Raw genomic sequence first — 13,898 nt, 5'->3', positions numbered from 1 at the left:
GTGATAGTACCACTGGTCTCGGTTACAAAGTACCAGTCAGATTTTTATCTTATTCTTTTACTCTGTGATTTTGTAAACTGTTTTTCATTCCCAAATTTTTCCTTGTTCTGGTTGATCAAGCCGACATCATCTTTTTCTCCATGACGCTTCATGGATTTAGGCTACTGTGCATGGACAAGCGATTTCATTTTTCTCATGCTTGAGCTTCGGCAGACAAGACGACTACGCACAGATGCTTCTTGCGGATAGGATGGATCAGGTTCGATCTTGATGAATATGATTGATCCTTTTTATCTATTTCACTCACATGTCATTGTCGATTGTGATTCATGACAGCCAACAATAACATCGATGAGGCAAGTATTGTGAACCATGTTTTCGGCGCTTACGTTTCTCTCATTAAAATCACGTATTTATGCGGACATTTCACATAGTTAATTCATTATAGAATGTTCTGTTTTTGTAACATCTGTAAACCGCCGGTATTGCCAAAAAGTATATTTTACCACAGGGTATTCATATTTGTGTTGTCGTTGTTGTGCGCTGTAAATCATTCGATCTAGCTGCTGCTGCCATAAATCGGCAGCTGTCACATTAGTCGTGTGGCTGGCGTGTGGTATTTTTAGCTCAACAATAAGCATAACTTTCCAGTGGGTTCTTGGACCAGTATAAACTTCTGATAGACACACTAGAGAGACTCATTAAACACTTACGTGCAATTACATGGAATTAAACGCTGTAAGTGTCCGATATTCGTGTGTAAAATTGGCCATTATCCAACCCGTTACTTCCTGAAAAGTCGCGTATTAAACTGCGAACTACAGAGCCTAAGATGCTGACCGCAGTGTTTTCTCAATTAATTCAGCCTTCGAAGTCCGAAGTTTTACAAAAGGGTATTGAAGGTTGAAAGAAATTAAAGTGTACCAGTGAAGGTTTTACCATTTATACTTCTTACCTCCTCTCGTTCTTTCCTGTGTTTTCTTTTCCCCCCTCCTAACCCTTTCAGAATAAATCATTTTCGTGTATTGCTCTAAGCATGCTAGAAAATGGGAACATTTGGAATATCTTAAATTGTTTTTATTTTCTGTTCTGATGAAATGGCATTTCTTGGTGGTCAGGACAGATTATGGTGCCAGTTTTGCGACATTTCAGAGATTTGTTTTAACGAATGAAAACTGAAAAAGATATTTCGGCCAACTGGATTTTAACGCGTCTATTGTGTGTAGCCTATGTCTATGTTTTCTTTAACAGAAACAAACAAAAACTTGAGACCTGATATTTTAATCCTATGGAGTGAATGTTATATACAGACAACAGTAGCCTATATACTTAGGTATGGAACTCAGGGAGATTTTTTCTTTACTTTTCTTTTACTGTGTCCATTAAAAAGAATGCAAAGACAGAGTGTGATTGCTGGTTCCTGTTTGACTGTGACTCGTGAGAGGCATGAATGGTTACTCTGTTTTCAGCCTGATCATCACAATGCAGGGCTGTAATCAAATATTTTCTCTTACTGCACTGTAGATAGGACCAGAACCAGTCAGCAGAGTCTAAATGAAGTGTCCTAGCCATGCAATGTTCTTGGAAGGCTGTGATCCTCCTAGCCTTGGCCTCCATCGCTATCCAGTACACGGCCATCAGGACCTTCACCTCCAAACCCTTCCAGCTCTGCCCTGTTCCAAGCCCACAGAACTGTGGCCTCGGAGCCCAGGACACAGACCCACCCTTTGAGCGTGGCTGTGATGAATATCCTTATTTTACCTATAATGTCTCACGTAAGACCCACATCTTGGTGCTAGCCACCACACGTAGTGGCTCCTCATTTGTGGGACAGCTGCTTAACCAACATTCAGATGTTTTCTATCTCTTTGAGCCCCTATATCACGTCCAGACAGCCCTGATCCCTCGGCTCTCCCATAGCCGTAATCCTGCAGACCGTAGGGTAATGCTTGGAGCTAGTCGCGACCTGCTCAGAAGCCTGTACGATTGTGATTTGCATTTCTTGGAAAGTTACATCAAACCTCCCCCGACCAATCACACTACAGATAAGCTGTTCCGACGAGGGGCCAGCAAGGCGCTATGCTCACAGCCTGTGTGCGATGCTTTTGGCCCAGGAGAGAGCATTGTGGAAGAGGGTGATTGCGTGAAGAAGTGTGCAACTCTTAACATGACTCTAGCAGCAGAGTCTTGCAGGGAGCGCCGGCACATGGCCATAAAGATTGTCCGTGTTCCTGAGATTGGTGACCTGCGGGCATTAGTTGAGGATCCACGGCTCAACCTTAAAGTGATCCAGTTGGTGAGAGACCCACGAGGGATCCTGTCCTCACGAATTGAGACATTCAGAGACACATACCGCCTGTGGAGGATCTGGAGGGCAACAGGGAGGAAGCCCTACAACCTAGACTTAGGTCAGCTGACAGTAGTATGTGAGGACTTTCTGAGCTCAGTTTCTACTGGTCTAAGCCACCCATATTGGCTAAAGGGGAAATACATGCTGGTACGATATGAGGACTTAGCACGGAACCCACTTCAGAAGACCAAGGAGATATATGACTTCCTTGGTCTACCTATGGACAAAAATGTGGTGGACTGGATACAGGCCAACACTAGGGGGAGTAACGAGCTCTTGACCAAACACAAATATGGAACAGTGAGAGATTCTGCAGCTAATGCTGAAAGCTGGAGGCTTAAACTGTCCTTTGACATGGTGGACTACACGCAAACCGTGTGTCAGAAGATCCTACACACACTGGGTTATAAGAGTGTAAAATCTGCAGAGGAACTGAAAAATATGTCACTCTCGCTTGTGGAGGACAAAATTTTTGTACCATTTTTATAATTAAGGTAGTTATGGATGACTATTTTTGATATATTTATATATGTTGCCTTATGATGATAAATGTTTAAGTTACTGTTCCCTACCCTCTATGAATTTCAGATTTGCACTAAAGATAAAAGTCATTGAATCTGTATGTGTAGAGCTCCTTGTTTATTTAGGAACAATAGCACAAAGTACTTTCATTTTAAGAGTAAGCAGTTTACAGACTGTCTTGATGTTGAGGGGCATAGGAAACAAGACACCATGTTCACTTCAGTGACATGTACAAGTATACAGTTCTAAATGTGGGTTTCTTTATGTCTGGCAGTTGCTTTAAAACAAGTGAATGTTGCCATATTTACATCTGGAGCTATGCTACCTGAGAGAATGGTCACAAAAAAGATTATCTGTGATTGAGAGAACACACTGTACAAGAACAACTGTGCAATAAATTGTTAATATCGCACTCCACCTTTAACATATGGTATTTCTACTGATAATGAGGATGGATTCATTTGAAAAGGCATGATCTAAGGAAGGCTTAATTGTATGTGCCTGTAACACTTCATAAGATTGTATTGAACTGTAGTTTGAGTGATCTACAACCATCTCTTTAGATATAAATAGCAGGGACAAGTGATGGCAAAGCCTTTAAAATAATAAATGTGTAAATGTTACTGAGGGGTCTGAGGCTGCTGTGTTGATGGTAGATAGCTGCCCATTGAGATGCAGAGAGCAGAGAGCGGGAGGCTTTGATGTGACTGACTACTGTGGCTGGAATCCCACTCCCTCTTTTCACAGTGTCTCAGGGGTGTTGCAAGCATGCCTCCAGAAACGCATTTCTCTTTCTGAAAGTTACATGAAACTGTCAATTAGGTGGCACCATTTCACAATATGTTCACATAATTCTGAGTATGAGATGAGGGAATGTAATTCCTTCATAGAAAAATTGTTAATAACATTCTCAGAACATTGTTTTGGTTAATCTGTGCAGTTTTGGTCTTACAGTGGTGCTGCATTTCTTGTTTGATTTTTAAAAATCTTTTTTTTTTTTTTTGAGGCATAGAAGTTCAGAGTACAAGCTAATTGTTGACAGATATGTACCATGACAGGACAATGTGTCATGGCAGCCTGTTCTAAACCCTGACCTTTTCTCCAACCTATACTTTGATCATATTTTGCTAAGAACATTGTGAGCCTAAGCGAGTAGGTTAGTTTCACTGGCTGCAATATTAAAAGCGCAAATCTGAAGATTCCTATGATAGCACAGAATAACAGCCAGGCAGATAAGAGCAATGATACATTGTCTAAAATTAACAGTGTGGCGAATATCAGATCTGCGCTTCACTGTGTAGTGCCTCATTGGCGTTTATTGTTATAACTTTTAAAAGTGCTTGATTTATAAGGGTAACATTATCTGAAAGGTCACTGTCTGTTCCCCATGTGTGCAATGCACTGCGTGAGCTGTTTATCGACTCATGATGTTTATTGTTTCCTTGGGCAAAACATATGGCTTACAAAATAGAAATGAACGAAAAAATGTGTGTCCCTGCTGCTCCAGTGAGAATGGTGTAGAATTGTTATGTACTTTTCAACCCACAAAAAAAATCTCGAAACTGCTTTTAGCTATTATCAAGTGCAGGGAGATCCCACTATTATCGTTCAACACTACGGAGGATTTACATATGCTCTTGTATGCATATGTTTCTTATAGATTTGCCTTGGCTCTGAAAATAAAATTCAGTCTGTAAGTGGGAAAATTATGAGGCTGGGCCATCTTGTCTTTTAGACTCAGTTTTGTAGATATGTCTAGCTTACCGCACAGTACCTTTACAGCTACACAATCAGAAACATCAACCAGCAGTCAATTTATGTGTCCTGATAGTCAAAATGTGTCCACATCAGATCCAAAAAAAGACTGCTCATAATTAGCCAGTGGTTACTCTTGCTTGATCAGTAGCAAAGTTTTCTATGAAAGTCCTATGCCTTTGCAGAACATGTAGATGAGAAATAACCTTGATAATTTTGCCGGTTAACGGCATAAAAGGAATCCTCCCTAATCCATATCTGTATCACACAGGCCATGGGCACATGAGTCAGCCAGTGTTCTTTCTCCATTCCTGCTGCGTTTTCAAATGGCCTGAGCTGGCAGAGGTCCTCACTGCCTCTCTCAGAGGACTTGCCTGTCCTGCTGGCAGATTCAGGGTTGGCTGATGCTACACTGAGGCTCCATTGATGCTATAGTGGCCCTGGGGGGAGTGTGTGGGCTCAGACGTGTGCTGAGTGCTCTCTCGGCTCTCTCCAGGAGAAACAGGGACACAGAGGCAGGACAGTGAAGCTTTACGTCATTCTGGGAAAGGCCTAGTCATCTTTGTCCAGTAGCTTTTCTCAGTTTGCCTGTGGTTGGAATAAACATGTGTACTCAGGGTGTATCCTTGGAACAGAGAGGGTGGACGTAACTTTTGCGGTCAACAGACATATATTGACACATTTTCTACGAGTCTGTTAAACTACCCCAGAGCATTTAAAACGGGGGAGAGTATTTCTTCCTTGCTAAATGAATTTGAAAACATATCATGTGTCACATATTTTCCCAGAGGTGTAGGCTTATTTTATGACCCTCACGGCCTTTTATCCAGCTGACTATTTCTGTTTCTGTTCTGTTTTTCTACGGGCTTCCATACATGTATAGAGTAGATTTCAATGTCCTATTTTCTCTCTATTTTAAAGTGTAAATATTTTCAATAATCTGTGTAAATGGTCAATGTGTGATCTCTCTCTCTCTCTCTCCTATCTTTTTTTTCTCTCTTTCTCATGCATACAGACAGACATACATACAGCACTATGAAATAATCAAGCTGTAATCCTTAGCAGTGGTTCATGTTGTTTGGACCTCTGGCCCATTATTTCTTTCATAAGTAGTTCAAACAACCAGATAGTGTAGTGAGACAAAGACTCAGGAGCAGAGCTGAAACAGATCTAGTCTCCTTTTTATTGTTTAATGAACATGTTGTGCCTTACCACCATGTCTGCCTCTCTCTTCCACCTCGATGGAGAACCAGAATAAGGCCACACCCCACAATGACATATGGTCATTGGAAATATAGAGAGATACCAGATGGTAAAATAGTGGGAGTGAGCGAAAGAAATTAGTGGTTAGTCCTTTGGATAACACGGGAGGTAGAGTAGGAAGTCAGGCAAAGTACACTGATTTTGTCAGAATCTATGAGATACAAAACATTTTACTTCATTGTCAAGTGTGTACTCTGGTCTGTGTGCACAACTCTGAAAATATGTAATTCCACCTGCAGAGGTCCAATGAACACGTTGGCTTTCTCAACAAAATACATTTAATTTTCTCTCCATGTTATCATGGCATGTCACAGTTTTCACTGTATGTACAGATCAGATTCAAAGGCTCATAGGTTTTTTTTTTATTATTATTATTTTTCAATATTACAGTGTTTCCCGATTGCTAAGACACATTTTCTGAAACCATTCAGCATTTTCTCAAAACTACACAAACATCCTCAAAATGTTATTCTCATCTGTACAACCAGCTAACTTTACAAGCAATCAAAAGCATACGCTACATGACTGCCTCTTAGGCACTAGAGGGATTAATCCAAAACACTCTTACCAAAATGTAATTTTTCCTCTGAAATCAGTATTTTGAGAATCTGCATTATTTTGAACTTTGTAACATCACTTTACTGACATACAGATTACCCGTGCAGGAAGACACCATCAAGAGACTTTCAAAATAATACTATGCAACACCTTTGCAATGTCACACTGACAAATTTACTGTATGAAGAGAGCAGAAATTTACCAACCCTTTATTTCCAGAAAACCACATGGAACTAGAAGGGCACTCAGAGAGCGCAGACCTCTGCCAAGGCCAGTAGTCCACTCCTCTATGATATTCAGATCTGCAACTGCAACTACTGTATATGTCTGGAAACTATTAGAACTATTTCAAAATATGGTTGTGCCTAGCTGAAGCCACGTCGTCTCAGCTATGCATTTGGTATGTACTTCTAAATTGAAAATATTTCACATACTTAACATACATTTGTGAAAACCAGCAAATATTTTATTATCATTTACATATGTACAAATATCAAATGCTTAGACTGAAATAACATCATGAACATGGCAGCTTGTTATCAAAAACAGTTGTTACGAAAAACTCTGTGTTCACAGGGAGGAAATTTTTACTTGAGTCAAATTTAAATTTGCATATGGAAAATACCTTATTACAAAAACCAGTATGATTTAGTAACTTAATATTTACACACATAGTGAAATAATTGTAGTATTTATCATACATTGTAGAGATCAAAAGACATTAAGCTACAAGTATAACTACAGATATAGTAAATCTTGAAACAACAGCACAAAACTGTATTAACACACATGAAAATAATCTGTTATAGCAATTATATTGGAACTCTGATCACACAAATCATTTAGTAATTACACATATACAATAAGAAAGCAAATACCGTACAACATCATACAATTTAGAAAAAATATATAATAATACAGTGCACCACTAAAGAAAAGCTTGAATAATAGCAATAGACACAGAAACCATGTCATGGTCTGAAAAGTAGACATCAGTAACCTCAGTAGATACATTTGTTTTTGGCGTTGGTGTAAACGTGGTCCAGGAGTGTCCCGTGGTCTGTGGTTGGCCTAGTCACATGCTGGTGGAACCCCAGCTTCTCCATTGTGAGCAATATGCTGTGTGTTGGATGCCCCAAAAGATCTATGTTGAAATCTCTACGTATGACAGCGAGAATAACTACTGGCAGGGAGAGCGCCAGGTTCTCCAGCTTGCTCTGGAGCATCACTAGACTGAGTGACAGCCGGCGGTATGTGGTGACCACATTGAGTTTAGTAGTACCCTTGGTAATGGTGACTGCACTGCACTCAAAGCCTTGAGTCGAAAGTGACAACTTTGTTGGTTTAACCTTGTTTGAGATGTCTGTCATCATACCTCCTCCTCTTCCTAGTGATAGTGGTCTGTCTGTTCTGAAGCAGACTGTATCTTGTAGTATCTGATCTTGTGCAAGTAGCTGTTGACCCTCTCTAAGGAATGTCTCCACAAAGCAGAAAACATCACCCCTTCCAAACTCAGGGTCAGACTTCAAATGCATGAGGTGCTCCTCGTAGGACCAGACATTAAGAAGTCTGATGTCAAAAGCAGACATGAGAGACATCTGGGTTTCAGGAATTTTCTCTGCTTTAACAGGACAAGTACAAAGGCGCTCCATCTCCTCGAGTACAACAGGATTTACCCTAATTGCGCTCGGATCAAATCCTAGAGGGTATAAACCCTGTAAAGTTTTGACCCTGCCCAGGGCAACGTGTGCCTGCCCAGGCATGAATCTCCTTTGGCCTTCCAATGAATGTCTAGCGTCTTGTGCATTGGGCCTTATGGATTGTGCAACCCCAGGCAAGTGTTAGCCTCAACCGAGCGCCGACATTTGCCAATGAAGAATTGGACATCCTGCCTCTTAATTAGTACAGCATCAGGGTAGACTCATTTGTACTGGCTACTAGGTACTGCTTGTCGACCAACCCTCTCACTGTCAAACTTCACCAAAATGGTATTGACGTAGCTGGAAGTGTGGTCGATTCTGACAACAGTCCCACTCACTCCATTTGCCAGTCCATCAGCCACAACAATATTTAAGGTGACCATCACTTTGGCTCCAACTCCCATGGACACAACTTCCTGCATGCTTCCTGTTACATAGAAAATAGACATAATTTATTTTTCAGCTTAAATACTGTATGATACATTACAGTTGGATACTATTGTGACAGTAAACACTAAATAAGACTAATATTTGTCAACTGTTTCTGATAGCAACGTCACTCTTAGTACAGCTTGCAGTATGAAGCCTTATTAACAGTTGAGCAAATCCCTGGTCTTCCTTTTGCCACATCTTTTTGGTGAGCTCCATCACGGTAAAATTTCTACCCACAGAGAACCATGGAGCTTAGCATAGCTGCAAATAAAATGCATACATGTAATACTTGGATTAAACACATGTTCTTACTCCTTACTCACATATACCTAAAGTATTGGGAGGTGATTTTGTGTAATATATATATTTACCTGTCTGAAGGAAGACCAAATACATTGTTCAGGCCCACAGGCTGAAGTTGAAACAGGTCTCTAACAGCCAGAATACTGACTCCACCAAAGCAAGAATCCGGACCACATCTCCCAGAAATGTCTTGTAGCCAGTGGTGTATGCGATACAGAAGATCTGCACCTACTATGGAAATCTTGTCTATGATTAGCAGCTTCAGTTTCCCTACATGGAGCAGAGTGTACTCAGCTTTTCATTGTTGGCTGGCTGGTACTCCTTCTTGCTTTCAGGACCACAGGAGAAGCTGAGAGCTGAGCACAGTCATTCCCTCAATGCCAAAAGCTGCTGTTCCAGTGAGGGCAGTCAACAAAACCAGCAGTTCATCTGGCTCAAAATGACCAGAAAGGGGCTTAAGAAGCTTCATGGTGTTGTAGTGGACTAGCTTGATGATATGGTTCTTTCTGACACCTCCGGGTCCACTCAAGAAAACTCTGTATACCGGGCAGGTTTGATCATGTTTGAGAGCAGAAATTGCTTCTTAACACCAAATTGCTGCTGTGAAAAATGACCACTTCTTTCTGTTTCCCATTGGCTCTGTACTGCTTGAGGGCCATAAGTGTTTTTCCTAGCTCTGCAGAAAATCGTGCATGCAGAGAATCGTGCATGCAGCTCGGAATGGTTACTCGCTGAGAAGCCTCTGCCAGACTGATGTTTTATCACTGTCATCCTGTGGCAGATCTCTCTCTTGGTCCACTCCTTCCTTTTCTTGTTCTGCCTGCTGAAATTCTGCGTTTGGAGCAACAGCATCCCATAAGTTCTCAGGAGGTCCATATTGCTGCAGATCATCATAGGACTTGTCAATGTCTTCAGAATTCTTGCTGATCTTGGCTTCATTCATGTGCACTGTGTCCTTCACTTGTTCAAAATATTCTTTGAAAGAGGGCATACCAGCCTTCAGATCAATGTTCTTGTCACACTGAGGAAAGAATACTATGAGAACATTCCTGTATTTTTCTTCTCCCCCTGATTTCTCTTTGTGGAATCTGTAATGGAAATATGCCATTAGAAATTATGTTTGTTGCATGCAAGTTAATTTTATATTAGGAAAATATAGAAAATAATGTGCATATCAGGAAACCAGTGTACATACCTGATGACACAGTGTCTTTTATGTTCCCTCATGTGACCATTTCTAAGTGTGATAGTAGATGGGAGCCTAATGTCTTCTTCTTCATCCTCTTCATTCCCACCAGCTTCATTGACATCACTACCATCCAAGACATCAGTGTTATGGTCACCTCCTTCATTTGGACCATCCCAGTCCCCAGTTGTGTAGGTTGCCGCAAACTAAGCCATGCACAGATTTTGAGGACTTGCAGCATATCTGTCAATAGGTACTGTGCAGAATATGTCTTCATCGTTATCATCCATGTCCTGTAACACATTCTGGGGATTCAGCATTGCCACCTGCTTGTCCTTAGGGGCAGTGTTAATGAACACTACCTTTCTGCTGGCCTTTTTCAGTGGCAGGGAAAGCAGCGTGTATGTGTGCTGACTTCTCTGTTATTAAGAAAGGCAGAAGCAACTTTTCTCAGCTTGGATTTGTCATCGGCCTTGCACTCATCTGCCAATTTCTTTAGCAAGTCGCTCATGGTTCTGTCGCTTTTGATCTTGTAGCTTGTTATGTGCATGTTGTAGGAATATGGATCAATGATGTACTGGAAATCCATGTTTGCCCTCTGAGTCTGCAGGATATTGGGATTGTACTGGTTTATCCATCTCTCGGCAGGCTGATGCTGCAAAACTATCCGCTCGCCCAACTTCATCAGTTTGATTGTTTGCTGATAGCACTCAGATCTGACTTGTGCTTTCTGAAGTGAACATTCAAGGGGGATATCTTCTGGGACCTCCTTGTCTTCCAAGACTTCTCTGACCCTGCGCATGTTTTCTCTTTGTACTGCAAGCCGGCGAATCAGGCCTGTCTCGTCTGACAGTCGGGCAATGAGAGTCTCACCACTGGGAGTGTGAGGGAAATAGAACCTGCATGGTCCCCCTCCTCTTTAGGTGGATGAGTGGACATACTTTTGAATGGATAAAACCAAGTTTATCAGTTCACCCTCTTTTTCTGGAATAGCACATGTCTGGTACTTGCTGACAAACGAGGCAACATCCTCATCAGTGTTGATGTCAAGCTGAGGGGCATCCTTGATCCACAGAATAGTGTGGGCATGGGGTCATTCCCTGGCTTGAAACTCAATTGTGATCATGCAATCCTGGAGTTTGCCAATTGGGCTCGCTTTCCCTCCATTGAATTCTTTGAAGAAACAGTCCAAGCGATGTTGGAACTGTCGAGCTGCTGTCATGGGATTGCAATGCAACCACCAACATTTTTCTTCCCATGGCATTTTTTTAACATCTTCATTCGTCAGGTGCTTCCCATACCAAGGGGGTGATGTTGGATCACTTCTGGCCATTGCATGTCAGCAGCAGAAAGGATCAGGAACCATGTCAGTGTCCCCAGTTGTCTGACCATAGCAAGCAAGACAAGGAGTACTGTGTGCCAGTATGCAGGAGATCCCTGGATGTTCTTCAGGAATCTAAATGTGTGTCAGTGTGGATCATGGTCTGAACATTGTTGGAGCACTTCATAAAACCAGCATTCAGTGTCGATTTTGGAACATCTGTCAACAAGTTTGACGGAGCAATATCTGTATATCATCTCTCACATAGAAATGTAAACATAGATAAATGTGTAGATGTTCAGACTGAAATATTATGCAAATGTAAGAAACAGCATTTAATTATTTTTGTAATGTGATATTATTAGTAATGAGTGTGGTATACTAATTGCATGAATTTTCATACCTGTTTTGCCTCAGCTGCATACTGAGCAGCTAGAAGGTAGTCGATATCCTTGGCAAATCTGCCGTCTTTGTGCAGTAGCCTCTGGTTGAAGTATTTCCTTACACTAATTGGCTTCCCTCTTTCTTCAAACAGACAACCGTTCCCAGAGGGATATTTGGAAGTATTATCCAGCTCCTTGTACTTGTCTGTCAGGAGAGGACATGGTTTCTGGCTTCCTCCAGGAGCAACAGAGTAGCTGGTGTCACCATCTTGAAGCTGCTCCTCCTGAAGCAGCATGTCATAAGGGATTCCTTGAAGCTTATTTGTTTTTTTCGAAGGCAACTCTGTCTTCTTCATCTTCTTTTTCTTTTTGTCTTCTTTCAGCTTCTCTCTCTCTCTGCTGTTATGTCTTGTTCAGCATCTTCTAGTGCTACATAGTACTGCTCTCCCATCAGGCTGACACTTATGGTATAGTTAGATCTCTGGCATCGTGGATGTATATCATGTGCCCAGTCAGGGGTAATAGTATTGATGACCCTAATGCTGATGTCTAACATGTTGGTCACGCCTAGTACTGCCAGGTTATCTGCCCAGTCACCATTCCGTAGTCCATCAATGTATGAATGGAACTGTTGAAGCTGTTGCTGGCTAAGCCTTGTGAGTGATGCCAGAACAACTGCTTCAGTAATATTAGGAAGTTGGAGAAGATTACAAATCTAAGGTTGCAACATCGGTTGGCTGATCTTCAGCTTCCATGTTGTCGTCGCATTCTTTTGCGACAGCCTCCCACAAATCAGTATCATCGTCCTCCCAGCGACTTTCCCAGTCCTCACAAAAGGTAATGTCCTTATAGATTGGGTTGTTTTGCTGCAGCCAACACAGCGCCTCTATCGCACGCTTTGGACAAACATATTCATTACATGTAGTGTCCTTTGCAGGTCAGTTTTCTTTTGAATTTAATCACCCCACTTTGGCTGTCTCTGGGATTCTCGGTAGCAAGGATGTTATTTACTGTAGCTTGGATGTTATTGACTATAGCTTACATTCACAGCACTACCATGGATTGTCTTTTGACCTCCTTTGGGCAGTCTGATGAGTTTCATAAATGAGATGCGCTGATATACAAGCCTAATTTCCAATTGCTTCAGATCTTATAACTCAGGAGGGATATCATCTAACTCCAAGTCACTGGCCCAGGATCGTGTGGATAGTCGTCCAGCCTTAAGTGCAGCTTGACATGTTTTGCATGCCCACAACTTTCCATGTGTGTATGCATTTCTGCAGGACTTCAAAAGTTTGTTGGTGATGTCAGTTGGCCAGTACTTCTCAGGTATCATCTGGACTGCTGAAGATCTGCAATGCAGACAGTACCATTAACAGCAGGCATATATGGGTCCTTCCAATATTTCTGAATATTTTTGGCACTTTCGTCAACTGAACATTCTTCACTTCTTGCCGCTTCCCTTTTCTTTTGCATGCTGCTCCTGACAGAGGCCCGCCGGCTCTCAGTGGCCTCTGGAGTCTCCTTCGCTCGGTGTTTTTGCCTTCCCTCTCTCACTGAAGCTCGCCGTTTGTCTGCGGCTTCTGGTGTTTCCTCTGCTCTGTGTTTTTGCATTCCTTCCCTCACTGAAGCTTGCCGTTTGTCTGCAGCTTCTGATGTTTCCTCTGCTCTCTGTTGCCTATTTAGCTCTTTATCTAAAGCTAGCTGTTTGTCCGCAACCTCTAGAGTCTCCCTCACTCTCTGTTGCCATTTGAGCTCTTTACCTAAAGCTAGCCATTCGTCTGTAGCCCCTGGATTCTGCTTCCCTCTTTGCTTTTGCATTCCCTCTCTCACTGAAGCTTCCCGTTTGTCTGTAGCTTCTGGAATCTCTTGAATCCATGCTCTCTTCTTGCATTCTGCACTTTGCTTCCTTCTCTGCGATGCACTTCTGGATTTTGATCTAGGCATCGTGGTTACTCTAATGTGCATGTACTTCTGTCTGTAGACAAGCAGAAAAACAAATGACACCAAAAACATAACCTCTTTGGCAAAGGTAAGAAGAAGAAGAAGAAGAAGAAGAATGCTCTTTGTCATGATCTGTCTCACCTTAATGAGTCCTCACTTACTGCCAATGATCCTGCAGCCT

The 13,898-nt window shown here is 41.9% G+C and overlaps 1 protein-coding gene across 1 annotated transcript; it reads left to right on the top strand.

Moving 5' to 3' along the window:
* The first annotated feature begins 1,570 nt into the window (after nt 1-1,570).
* LOC115806084 (carbohydrate sulfotransferase 1-like) lies at nt 1,571-2,839 on the top strand. The gene has a single exon (XM_030766814.1). It carries the CDS (start codon nt 1,571-1,573, stop codon nt 2,837-2,839), a length of 1,269 nt encoding a protein of 422 aa, XP_030622674.1.
* The last annotated feature ends 11,059 nt before the right edge of the window (nt 2,840-13,898 follow it).

The sequence above is a fragment of the Chanos chanos genome, chromosome 2 (assembly GCF_902362185.1).
Source record: "Chanos chanos chromosome 2, fChaCha1.1, whole genome shotgun sequence".
NCBI classification, from domain to species: Eukaryota; Metazoa; Chordata; class Actinopteri; order Gonorynchiformes; family Chanidae; genus Chanos; species Chanos chanos.
The sequence above is the reverse complement of the archived record's forward strand: the minus strand, read 5'-3'. Positions and strand labels throughout refer to the sequence as shown.

Coding starts and splice junctions, on each gene's coding strand:
- LOC115806084 (XM_030766814.1), top strand. CDS start 1,571: ATGCAATGTTCTTGGAAGGCTGTGATCCTCCTAGCCTTGGCCTCCATC.